The 12,600-nt window shown below is 41.8% G+C and overlaps 1 protein-coding gene across 8 annotated transcripts in view; it reads right to left on the reverse strand.

Annotated features, from left to right (window-relative positions):
• Window positions 1–12,600, reverse strand: part of CIT (citron rho-interacting serine/threonine kinase) — a 131,966-nt gene that overhangs the window by 11,278 nt on the left and 108,088 nt on the right. For all 8 annotated transcript variants that reach the window (XM_060249944.1, XM_060249947.1, XM_060249942.1 and 5 more), the window contains 7 exons: window positions 9,146–9,315; window positions 7,666–7,746; window positions 7,328–7,463; window positions 6,472–6,611; window positions 5,436–5,528; window positions 3,630–3,738; window positions 2,599–2,727 (listed from right to left, as the gene is read on the reverse strand). In XM_060249944.1, coding sequence (XP_060105927.1) covers window positions 2,599–2,727; window positions 3,630–3,738; window positions 5,436–5,528; window positions 6,472–6,611; window positions 7,328–7,463; window positions 7,666–7,746; window positions 9,146–9,315 — 858 coding nt within the window. The remainder of the gene's footprint in view (window positions 1–2,598; window positions 2,728–3,629; window positions 3,739–5,435; window positions 5,529–6,471; window positions 6,612–7,327; window positions 7,464–7,665; window positions 7,747–9,145; window positions 9,316–12,600) is intronic.

A 12,600-nucleotide genomic window follows, 5' to 3' on the forward strand; every position in this document is an offset into this window, starting at 1 on the left:
CCACCACACCCAAAGATCCTCCTTCTCTTCTCCCACAGGCTGCAAATCAGTGCAGCAAGCCATGCATATCCTACAGGGCCTTCTAAACCCCTGCAACATTCCTTCCCCAGTCCACAGTTTAGAAAGCCCTATAATATAGGGGATTTGTGGCTTGCTGCACATTTGCTGTTTTTTAAGAAGCCTGGGGGAGAAGAAACCAGGAAGATGGGTTAACTCTGCCTTCTAGGCAGTAACAGCAATTAGTGGAAGGCCAACCAGAAACTACTGACCCCCAAAACCACTGCCTTAGGAACTCTCCTCTTTCTGCCTTGTGGTACAGCCAAGCCGAATGCTGCACTGTCTAATGTAGCTACTGCTCTTGTTTGTTGAAGCAAAAGGACATTTGTGGTATCTTACAGAACATGATGCTATAATAGTGTCTATTCAACCATAGGTCTAAAAACTAAAAGGCACTGAAGTCTTTGGAAGAGGGTGCAGCAGTTTCTACCCATTCCCTCCTCTAATTACAGCCCCCCCACCACCACTTGGCCCCTTATGCTGTTCCTGAGGGTCTGCTGGATCCAGGAACAAAATTTGGGAGGACAGGGTCAGTGGGCTGCAGCAGAAATCTACGGGTCATCAAATGCATTTAATCTCATAACATTTGTTAAACTGCCACAAATCTTCCCCTATAAAAAGGTTATTCTTAGAAAAAAATAAAGCCCGCTTCTGCCATGAGTCAGGAATTCAATTATTCTTAATGCAACAGCAATTGCAAATTATACTGAAAAGAGGAATAAATTACTTTGGAAAAGCTTATACTTGATAAAGTTCAATTTTAAAAATTCAGCAGGTCTGGTCACCTAAGAAAAGCCCGTGTATGAACTCTGAACTCCAGAAATGACTGGACTTTAATAAAGCAATGCAGGCTGAAGCTATTTCAAATCTAGCAACAATAGGTCATTGAGACAGTACCCAAAAGATTCAATTAGAGCCTCAGGCTGCTAAATGCCTTTGCCAAATCTCCAAACTTGTGATTTTAGCTTCCTCTGAGCTACCTACCCAGGAATCAAACCACCATGGGGGAAACCAGCGGCACACTTCTCACCCTCTGATACTTGGCCTTCCTCCTCAGTGCCAGGGACATAAGAACATAAGAGAAGCCATGTTGGATCAGGCCAATGGCCCATCCAGTCCAACACTCTGTATCACACAGTGGCCAAAAATTTATACACACACACACACACACACATATACACACACTGTGGCTAATAGCCACTAATGGACCTCTGCTCCATATTTTTATCTAACCCCCTCTTGAAGCTGGCTATGTTTGTAGCCGCTGCCACCTCCTGTGGCAGTGAATTCCACATGTTAATCACTCTTTGGGTGAAGAAGTACCTCCTTTTATCCGTTTTAACCCGACTGCTCAGCAATTTCATTGAATGCCCACGAGTTCTTGTATTGTGAGAAAGGGAGAAAAGTACTTCTTTCTCTACTTTCTCCATTCCATGCATTATCTTGTAAACCTCTATCATGTCACCCGCAGTCGACGTTTCTCCAAGCTAAAGAGCCCCAAGCGTTTTAACCTTACTTCATAGGGAAAGTGTTCCAAACCTGTAATCATTCTAGTTGCCCTTTTCTGCACTTTTTTCCAGTGCTATAATATTCTTTTTGAGGTGCGGTGATCAAAATTGCACACAGTATTCCAAATGAGACCGCACCATCGATTTATACAGGGGCATTATGATACTGGCTGATTTGTTTTCAATTCCCTTCCTAATAATTCCCCGCATGGTGTTGGCCTTTTTTATTGCAATCGCACACTGTCTTGACATTTTCAGTGAGTTATCTACCACGACACCAAGATCTCTCTCTTGGTCAGTCTCTGCCAGTTCACACCCCATCAACTTGTATTTGCAGCTGGGATTCTTGGCCCCAATGTGCATTACTTTGCACTTGGCCACATTGAACCTCATCTGCCACGTTGACACCCACTCACCCAGCCTCAACAGATCCCTCTGGAGTTCCTCACAATCCTCTCTGGTTCTTACCACCCTGAACAATTTAGTGTCATCCGCAAACTTGGCCACTTCACTGCTTACCGTCCTCCACTGCAGGAGTAGGGAGGAAGTAGGGGCAGTAGGGAGGAAGACAGGTTCTAGATTCTCTGGCCAGAACACATTGCTCGTATCCCTTTCTGTCCACAGAAGGGCATAATTATGCCCATACTTCACATTGCTGCTTTACATACAGGAAACATTACTGTTGGTGCCTTATCTTAAAGATTAGTGAGATTCTGAAACAATACTACCTTAGGGCTTGGAGATACCATCCTACCCTTTAATTGTTGCCATCTAATATATGAATACTGTGTAATACTACCCAGAACAACATCAACAAAATCCTGACCAGATCCAACAGAACAAACAACTGTTACAGCAACATCCTTTATTGTTTATAATCTCACCAGTTGAGCACTGGACAATGACATGCTTTTGAACTACAGCATAATGGACAAATCACTCCCTCAGAATCAGTGCCAGAAGAATTCCTCATTCCCTAAAGGACTGTACATGACAAGCATAGGTTAGGCCAAGAGCAACATGCTAAACTTACCATGAAAGCAAAGCAGATACTCTTCTCTTTGCCCTGTAGGATTCACCTGAATGATATTGATTGGAAAACTGTTGGTGGATGATGCAAACACAGCAGAAGCTAAGGTATGGTCATTCTTATCCAGGAATTCTAAAATCAGGGGAAGAAAGATAAGATCAGTCTCCCTTTCACATTAAAATTCATTAACTACTAACTTGGAATTTCTCATTTCTGATATAGGTCTGCTAAGCTCGCTCTACCACCACCACCTCTGACACTAATCATCTGTTCAGTAGCTGAGAACACACATCCTCACGTACAGCTGTATACACAAAGACCTGTATCAGGGAAGGTTGCTGGAGCACAGTCACTAACTCAGTGTGGATCAATGAAAACCTCTGCCTGGGAAACAATTAAATCCAGACAAACATCCACTTGCGAACATGAAGCTGCCTTATACTGAGCAAGGTTACTGGTCTATCCAAGGTCAATATTATCTAAACTGACAGGCAGCAGTTCTCTAGGGTCTCAGGTAGAGGTTTTTCACATCACCTATAAACAGAATATACTAAGGATTTGATTGAACTGGGACCTTCTGTTCACATGCATTCTCTACCACTGAGCCCCAACTTCACTTGGAAGAAGCATACTTCATCACTGAATCTTCTATGTGTATTATTCAGCAAGAAGTTTGTTAGAAGGTGTACCACACTGCTGCTGCTTGATTTTTTTTAATGCTAAATTAAGGAATTTGTTGTCATAATGAAAACATCACCTGGAATGAGGATAGGAGATGGCAGGAGGCAGGTACTGCTGCTGCCTTGCCCTTTGGACCTACATCAGCTCTAGCCTTGACTTTGAGTCAGCGTTATTTACAACTCCAGTTTTGATCTGCATGGGTCCACTGATTCCCAAAGGACTGTTTTGTCCTGTGGGTGTCAACTGATCCAGAAAGGTTAGGTAGGAACATAATAGCCATCTCCTGCTAATTATCCCATCACATGCATTCTCTCTTTCTCAGTAAGAACATATAAAAAGCAAGAAAATCCTACCCTCGAGGGTATACTGCTTCATCTCAATTTCATAAAATTTGTTGGTTCCAATGATGATGCTGTAACTGGTGAAATGAATACAGCTGCAGGGCTCTGAAGTTTCAATCTCCTGGAAGAGGAAAGATAAAGCAAAGGTAGACAAGTTCAGGTTAGATGGGTCAACCCGATACAATACATTGCTGGTTGGCTAGTGCTGATTGCTGCCCTAGAAATCTGTTTGGCTTCAGTCACTTAAGGTAACACGGAATTGGGATTTCTAGACTTGGTATGTAAGGCTCATATGATTTCACTTTTAGGAATAATGCTTAAGGGGTGCTACTGGAAACAACATCCCATTAGATTCAGAGACAGGAAGGATTTCAAATCCTCACTACATCCTTCCAGTGACAATATTCCTCTTGAATTACAGTACCTAGAATACAACACTCCAGTTGAGGTATTACAATGAAGGTGCCACACAAAGTCTTTTGATTCAAAATCATGAAGCCTTTAACTGATTCAGAACTGTCATTCACAATTTTTAGAACTTCAGCAGTAGAATCTTATTTCTGTTATGATGCTCCCACTAATGACTACTTAGAGGCTTCGGCTGGCAATAAATGTGCTATCCTGCTTCATGGCTGTCAGGAACTTCAATAACTAAATCTAGTCACTGAATTTGGATTGTGCTGATGTGGACACTGGTATAATTTGCTGCCAAGGCTTAGTGGTTTTAATTTGAAGTCTTAATTTAAGGAATCCTTTCTGCATCCGATTCTTTGGCCATAGAAATTCCACTCATTCCCATGGATTCCAGGCAACATGAGGAGAGCTGGTCAGGCCTACTCTGTTTAATCAGCTGCTCTGCATTTAACAAGTTTTTGTTCTAGAAGACACTCTCTTCTGCAGCTACACATAGCAGGAACAGAATGACTGAGAATGGGCAAGCTTTGTATCAAGGGAGCTTATCCATCATTACTGATCTACACATGGAGGAAACTCTGGTTAGCTTCTGAGGAAATCCAAGGTTCTCTGGAATACAGTTTAAAAACCGAAAGAATGAACACAAAAACCCTTAACAGTACTCAAGAGCATTACGCTCACTTGATAAATATCTATTGGTGATTCCTGGACTGAGAGGCATTTGATTAACTTTGACTAGAGCCCGAGCTTTCTCGGCTCTAGTCCTGGCCTGGCGAAATGTTCCTCCTGCTGAGATCCAGGCCCTGCGATACCTGTTATAGATCTGCAGGGCCTGCAAAACAGAGCTGTTCTATCAGGCCTATGGCTCAAGCTTTCTGATGGATGAGAATGACAGCTCCATCAAATTGGGCCCTTCTGCTCCCTTCTCTCTCCTGTCTGTCCCCAGTTCTGATGTAATCAAATTTCCCCTGATTACATTATTTGCATTGTTATGTGCCATCTGTTTGTTGTAATCAGTATTTTAAGAACTGTTTTTAATAGTTAATGTATTATTTATAAAGATGATGTTACTTACCCTGAGCCTTGTGCTAGCAGGAGAGGGCATATAACAAATCAAATAAATAAACAAATATTCATGCTATACTGGCAGAAAGCTAAAAGGTCACTGCTAAGTACCTCTTGGATGGGCATGTTTTTGTGCTGTGATACACTAAGACATTTACATCATGGAGGTATAACGTTGTCCATGCACTGCTGCAATCGCAGCGGTGGAGGGACAATAATGGGTGGAGAAGAAAGTTAGGTGATGGTGTAACAGAAATATGGTCAAGCTAGCTGGGACCCTATGCATTACTCCAGGGCAGGGATCAGCTCTCCTTGATGGGATGAATTAGCAAACATTACCTTCCGGATGCAGAACTTGCTGAGGCTCTCATTGTAGCGCAGAATAACCACTTTGTTGGGCATGGCTGCACAGATGCACAGCCCATTCTCAATCTATGAGAGAGAAAAAATACTCAGCATTAGTTTGTAGGAATATGCTTCAGGGGTGCTTCTGGAAATAACATCCCATTAGATTTAGAGACAGGAAAATTTCAGATCCTCACTGTATCCTTCCAATGGCAATGTTCCTCTTGAATTACAGCGCCCAGAACAGAACACAACACTCCAATTGAGGTATTATAATGAAGGTGCCACACTCAGAACCACAAACTGACTATTTGTTTAGATCAGCACAGTCGCTCTTGTCCAATAGGATTTTGGTTTATACACAAACTGAAACTGGAAGAAATTTCTGAACAAATCTAAATATACTTAAAAGAAATACTGCTACTAAAGTCTCAGTTAAACAGTGTTACTCCAGCTTTCCCTTTCAGTTCTGCCTTCATTACATTATCACTATCTTGACCAAGGTAAGCAAGCTGAGCCATTTAAACCCTGCTTTCTACTTCCCGTGAAAAATTGTGGGGAGCAGAAAGCAAGGGTTTCCAAACACCACAAACTGTGCCAAAATTCGTGGAAGTTCATGGTGGTTCTTCAGCTCACAAACATTGCTTCACAAACCAGTCAAAATGTATGATCAACTTTAATTCTCCAGCCAGTTTGTGCCCATCCCTGGGCACTGCTGCAGTGAAGGCAAAATTTGCCTCCTAGCTTAATGCAATGCAACTGACCAAGTTATCATCTCACCAAAAAATGCTTATTAATATACCAATACCAATTTTAATGAGCAACAGCAAATGCTCCAATACTCCCACTTCTTCCTATGAGCAGACTACATGCATCCTGCTCCACAGGTACTATAAAAACATATGTGCCAGCTGGCTGTTGAATGAAATGAATGATTTGAGACAAGGCTTGGCAACTCCCCACAACATGACACCAAAAAGTTCTTGGGATTGTTCTGTCAATAGATAAAAACTGAGTTTGAAGATTCTACCTTGCCGCAAGCAAAAAGATGGCATCCTTTTACAGCCTCAAAAATATTTGGTGAAACATCAGGCTGAGCTGGCAGGTGGGACTGAGCCAGAGACTGCTTCACTTTCTTCACATCAACAAGACACAAAGCCCTCTCTTCTCCTGAGCAAGAACAACACCACAGACATGTTAACATATAAGCTAAACAAGAACAAAAGAAATTCTGGCAAAGCAGCAAAACGGAGTAGCAAAGGAATTAAAGCTCTTTCTCCCTGGCCCCTTCTGCCTGCATCTTTATGATTTGGATTACAAGATGTACCTTAATTTGGAGTCACATTAGTACTGGAGCTCATTCTATTAATAAAACTTTAAGGTGCAGAAACAATTAAATGTTAGATTGCATATGAAAACAGAGTTAAAGACTTTTACATCCATAAGCAACAAAAGTGTCTTACAAAAATAGCATGATTCTAAAATCAAACAATATGCTCTGCAGATGAAATTCTGTGCTGTTAAATGCAAAGACATGGGCACTAGGAAAAAATTAGCCAAACATTCAAGGACAACCAGGGCTTCATGTATGGAGCAATTCCAAAAGAGTGCAGAAATGCTGTGCATAGGGGTACTGGCTCCAGAAATCTATTTTCTAACACCAGAGGAGTTGTAGTTTTTTTCTCTCTAACCTTTATGGATTAAATACAAATATACGGTTGAAAACAAAAAGGGACAATACACATTACAATCTCAGGAATCACAGGAGTTGCTGAGTAATGTTTACCGTTGTAGTCACAGGGCAAGTTGGGGTGGTTGAATTCACCAGCAAATAAGCTAGTAAGAGCTTGCCATTAAAAAAGAAAATATGTCTTCCTGATCCCTACCTGCTATCATGAGCAATTTCTCCAGGTCCTTGATGAGGTGCACTTGGAAGACTGCACCAATTCCAGGGACATGGGTTAAGGAATTTTTCAACACATTCAGGGCATAAAGACCTTCCTCAGCACCCACCAGAACTACCTACAAATGGAATTTATAAATACATTTGTCAACAAATGCAGAAAGATGAAGGTGTTAAATATGAATGCAATAACCAGCTAATGGAAGAAGAAAACTTCAAGAGGAGATTCAGAACTAAACATTTTCCCTGTAAGAAACTACACTGTTTATTCTCTAGGCTGACACAGATTCACTAGCAAGGTACTGAATATGTCACCATTACCTGATCACTGAAGGGCAATGTACAATTGATATCCAAACGGTCTTCCCCCTCTAACTTCAGCAAAGAATTTCCAAGTAGCTTCTGTGTATGAGAAAGGGATAGCAGAGAAAAAAGTCAGAAATGACTAGAAGTAAATTTACTGTAATTCCACCTATGAAGAGCCTATGGTAATTTCCTTATGGAACAGATAACCCAGATACAAGGATAGCATCTGCTTTGCCATAATCCAAGACTGTCCAGTGTGTGCCTGCAGCCCCTCATGGCTGTTAAGGGACAATGGCAAACCTCCTCCTCCTTAGAGCTCCAGCTCTGTGACAGCGAATTACCCACTGTCAAAGGTAAAGATACGTGAGTATTTCTGTTCCTCCCACTCAGCTACACTGACAGGTTTGCCTACTCTCCCCATTCCCAGTTGCCAAGCAAAGGTATTCAGGAGGAGTGATGCTACTAGTACAGCAAGGCAGATTGCATTTAAGTGAACCTCTGGACAGGAACAAGTGCAGGATTTTTTAACCGTAGGAGGACTTCTGCTTCCTCACTCTTTGACCCAGAGACAACATTTGAAGCAAAAGGCTCTTTAACCCTCTGTCCAAGTCTTCCATAGGCTGTCTGCCATGGACATGCGTGTATTTTCAAGGGCTATCAGCAAGTGTAACCATTTAAATATTTCAGGAGTGGCCAACAGTAGTTCTCCAGATGTTTTTTGCCTACAACTCCCATCAGCCCCAGCCATGTAAGAGCCCATGAGCAGGTTCAGAACAAGTCAAAGCAGTTAAAACATAAGATAATAATAAATACAGTTCACACAGAGTTAAAAGTTTTAAATGGCATCGCAGGAGAAGCTGTTATCTGCATGTGGTGGGGAGGCAAGAGAGGATAAGCTGGGGCAGCAAGAGCTGTGGGCTCCATACTGCCTCAGCTGGGTCTGCAGCTGCAAGAGGAGCCAGCCCTAGCCAAGGCAGTGCAAGCTCTCAGCTCCTGTTGCCCTGGCCGATCCTGAGCTGGCTCCTCTTGCAGCTCGGTTTAAACCAAGCTACAAGAGAAGCCCACCAGCCGTTCAGTATAGCTGAATATACCCAAACAAAAGCCAGGGAAAATGGCTTTATTCAGGCTCAGCTATACTAGTTGTTTCGCAGCTGATAAAATTCTCTAATCTGTATTCTACATAATACTAAAAAAAATCACTAAGGTATTTTCTGGGTATTTTCTTGGCTCAGTTTCTGCCAAATTCACATCTCTAGTAACTACAATATTCAAGTGTTTGCCAATGCAATTCATGGATTTTACAATAGGTTAGCCAGAAGTGAGAAGGTGGCTCTCATTCAGCAGTGGGCTAGAATGCTGCTTTATACCTCTTGTACACTAAAGGCTTACTTTTTCTATTTCCTGTTAAAAGTGGAAAGGGGCTGGAATATCACAGAGATTGCATTCCCATCCCTCCCCGCCCCCCCCCCCCCCAAATATCCCTGCTTTTACTTACTGCATCAGCTTCAGCTTTTTCCCTGGAAACTCTGCCTCCAGCAACTATGGACTCCAGTGCACTGACCCAGCGTTGCTTATCAGGAAAAGTGGGTGCTAGTAAATAGAGGGTCCGACCAGGCCAACAAGTGGTATGGGGATGAGACTCCAACTTTAAGATATATGGCACATCTAAGATGTTAACATTTAAAAAGAAGAAAGAAAAAAAATAACGAACATGAACTGGACTAGTGCTCCAAATTGCTTCATTAGACCATTTCTCTGCTTTTAGCGAGGCGCTGTCAGAACAGGAACCTTCCATGATCTGAAAATGGATTAAAAGAATGCTAACCATCCCCTTAAGTTACGAAACAAGTAGCACCCCAACTTGCAGACAAGAACTCACACTCTAGCTATGACAGGAAATAACACCTCTCCCCCATCCCCTCCATCTGACACGCTTTGAGCCACATGCAACTCAGAAATAGCATCACATACAAAGGAAAAAAAATCTAAATCTAAGGATCCCCATAAATAGGAACACTCATTAAAGAGAGACACTGATTTTATTTTTATACCTTAGAGTCTCTTCTGATCAAAGGGAAGAACAAGAAGCAGCAGCCATAAGAAAGACACCCCATTTCTGCCACTGCTGAACACAGTCTCTCTCTTTCATAAGCCCACACAGTTTCTGAAGCTTTTAGTTTGGCCCCTGACTGAAGCCAAGCCAAAAGGAACTGTGGCTGCATTAGTGCAAAGACATCATCTCATGTTCTGGTGTGCATATTTTATTTATTCTTTATAGCAAGAGATGGTTTAACATAGGTGACAATGCCATCATTTGGTAATGACTGTAATTTGCCAGAGGTCCCCAAATTTTTTGAGCCTGCAGGCACCTTGGGAATTTTGACACAGGGTGGAGTGTGAAACCACAAAATGGCTGCCACAGAAGATGAAGGAGTCTAAAAGCAGGGCACAATAAGGGTCATTTTAAGAATATAGTGGGCAAACACAGCAAGAGAGAATAAAACCAGGACTTTAGGTAGCTGCCAATCAAACAGCATTATTTTAATCTGCCCAACCAATCAGATCTTTAGTGGCCAATCAGAAGTCCTGCTGGGCAACAGCTTCATGTAGCCCCACCCATTTTCTCAGAACACATGGTGGCTGCCAGGAAAGGTGTCATGTTGGGGACCCCTATTGTAAACCAATGCTGAAAATAAAATGTGTTTTTTAAAAAAGTACTTTCAGAGAAAAACATCAAGCACACTTACAATTCAGTTCCCCCCCAAAGTATCATGCAATTTAAAAAAAACTCAGTACAAGTTTGTAGCAGCAAAAAAAAATGATACCCAAAACATAACACACACTCATTGCAACCCAAAAACAGGTTTGATTTTTTTCACTATATACAGGAATCTTTTAAATAGGAAATGCACAAATAGAAGAAACCGTTATGGCCCATTCAGATAAGAGCTGGGGTCAGGCCAAAGGCAGGGTTGTGCATGTTAAAAGGATAGTATAAAATGGGCAAGTTACTAGATGCATGATAGAGATGCGCTGGAAGTCAAATCTAGCCTGAAGTTCCCCATCTACACTTTACAAGATTATGACCAGATAATAAAAGCAAACACACCATGTGTAGAAAACGTTGCTATTATATATCTATAGGGACCCCGTGGCGCAGAGTGGTAAGCTGCAGTACTGCAGTTCAAGCTCTGTTCACAACCTGAGTTTGATCCTGGCAGAAGCTGGGTTCAGGTAGCCAGGTCAAGGTTGACTCAGCCTTCCAAGGTTGGTAAAATGAGTACCCAGCTTGCTAGGCTTAAAGTATACATGACTGGGGAAGGCAATGGCAAACCACCCTTCTTCTTTTTAAAAAGTCTGCCATGAACACGTCGTGATGCAACTTCACCCCAGAATCAGAAACGACTGGTGCTTGCACAGGGGACTACCTTTACCTTTGTATATATCTATATAGATATATATATAAACTTTCAAATTATACACAAAACTGTAAACATTCCTAGCTACTTATATAAATCTAAGTACTTACAAATACATATAAATACAGTTCAGTTCTAACCATCATGTGCATTCCAAATAATCTAATTAAATTTTCAATTTTCTAAACAAAGCACAAATAATCTATGCTCTGATTCAATCCTCTGGTTTTTAGGAGAGGGGAAAGGTTCAAATTATAGCATAGGAGATTTTTTTAAATCTTGATTTTTATTCTGTCCTCCTGTCACACAGCAGAGGACCAGGAAGGGCCTTCTACTGGCTGCCACCATTCTGGTAAGGGTCTGTCTAGGAGGGCCCAGAACAGCCACCCAACTCCTGTGTTTTATTAGCAAGCACATTTTAACCGTGACCAAACAGATGTGAGGACCCAAGCAGTTTAACAACAATGTTTAATATAAATAGAACAAGTGGGTAGTAAAACATTAGTACAACAGTGAAATAAGAAACTATAAAGGTCAGTACAAATAAATAAACAGACTTAACATGACTATCTATATGTTTCCCTTCCTCTAATACCAAAGACTTGCGCTCCTTTAGTGAGGGAACAGTCCTCCTACAGCTGTTCCAAGGAGCTCTTCCTGGAACAATCAGATTAATAACTGTTCCTCCTACAGCTCTTCCTCTGTCTGCAGCCTCTCTAGAGAAACTTCCTTTCTAGCCAGGCCTTTTATGCCTTCCTCCCAAATCCCACCCCCTCTGGGGCTAGTTTTCCCTCCAAAATCTCTGCCATATAATCAGAGGGTCAGAAGGGATCATGGGAGATTAGGCAAACTAGTAACTCCTAGGTAGGCTTCTCTTTGCCCTCTAGGTTGCACTAGGCCTCAGATCATGACACCTCCCAACAAGCAGATCAGGGCAGATCACTTCAAACAATATACAATAATTAAACACAGTAATTCAATAAGTAAAAAAAAATATGTTAAAACAGCCACTGATTAAAATATGATGAACTCAAGCTAGAGCTGCTGGGCCATTGAAGATCTTCTTAAAAACTGGGCTAGATAGGAAGAAGAGCTGCAGGAAGGGAGGCCAGCTTGATTAGATGCCCGCCACCTCATCCAAAGGCCTGATGGAACAGCTCCATTTTACAGGCCCTACAGAATGGTAGAAGCCCTGATTTTAAGCGGGAATGTATTCCAACAGGCCAGAGAATGCCCTGGCCAAGGTTAAGCAGACATCTTTTGGGCTGAGGACAGCCCGTAGATGTTGGTTAGCCAAGCGTAAAGCTCTTTGGGGCACATATCTGCTGAAGTAGCACCATTGCCATTTATCTGAATGTTTTTGTTTTATTGTTTTAATATTGCTTTTGTTTACTGTATATTTTATGCTGTTAACTGCCTTGAGTCTGTATAGAATGGGCGGGTTATAAATATAACATAAAAAAATAAATATGGGAAGAGGTGATCCCTCAGATATATTGGTCCAAGGCCGCACAGGGCTTTAAAGATCAAT

The sequence above is a fragment of the Heteronotia binoei genome, chromosome 11 (assembly GCF_032191835.1).
Source record: "Heteronotia binoei isolate CCM8104 ecotype False Entrance Well chromosome 11, APGP_CSIRO_Hbin_v1, whole genome shotgun sequence".
NCBI classification, from domain to species: domain Eukaryota; kingdom Metazoa; phylum Chordata; class Lepidosauria; order Squamata; family Gekkonidae; genus Heteronotia; species Heteronotia binoei.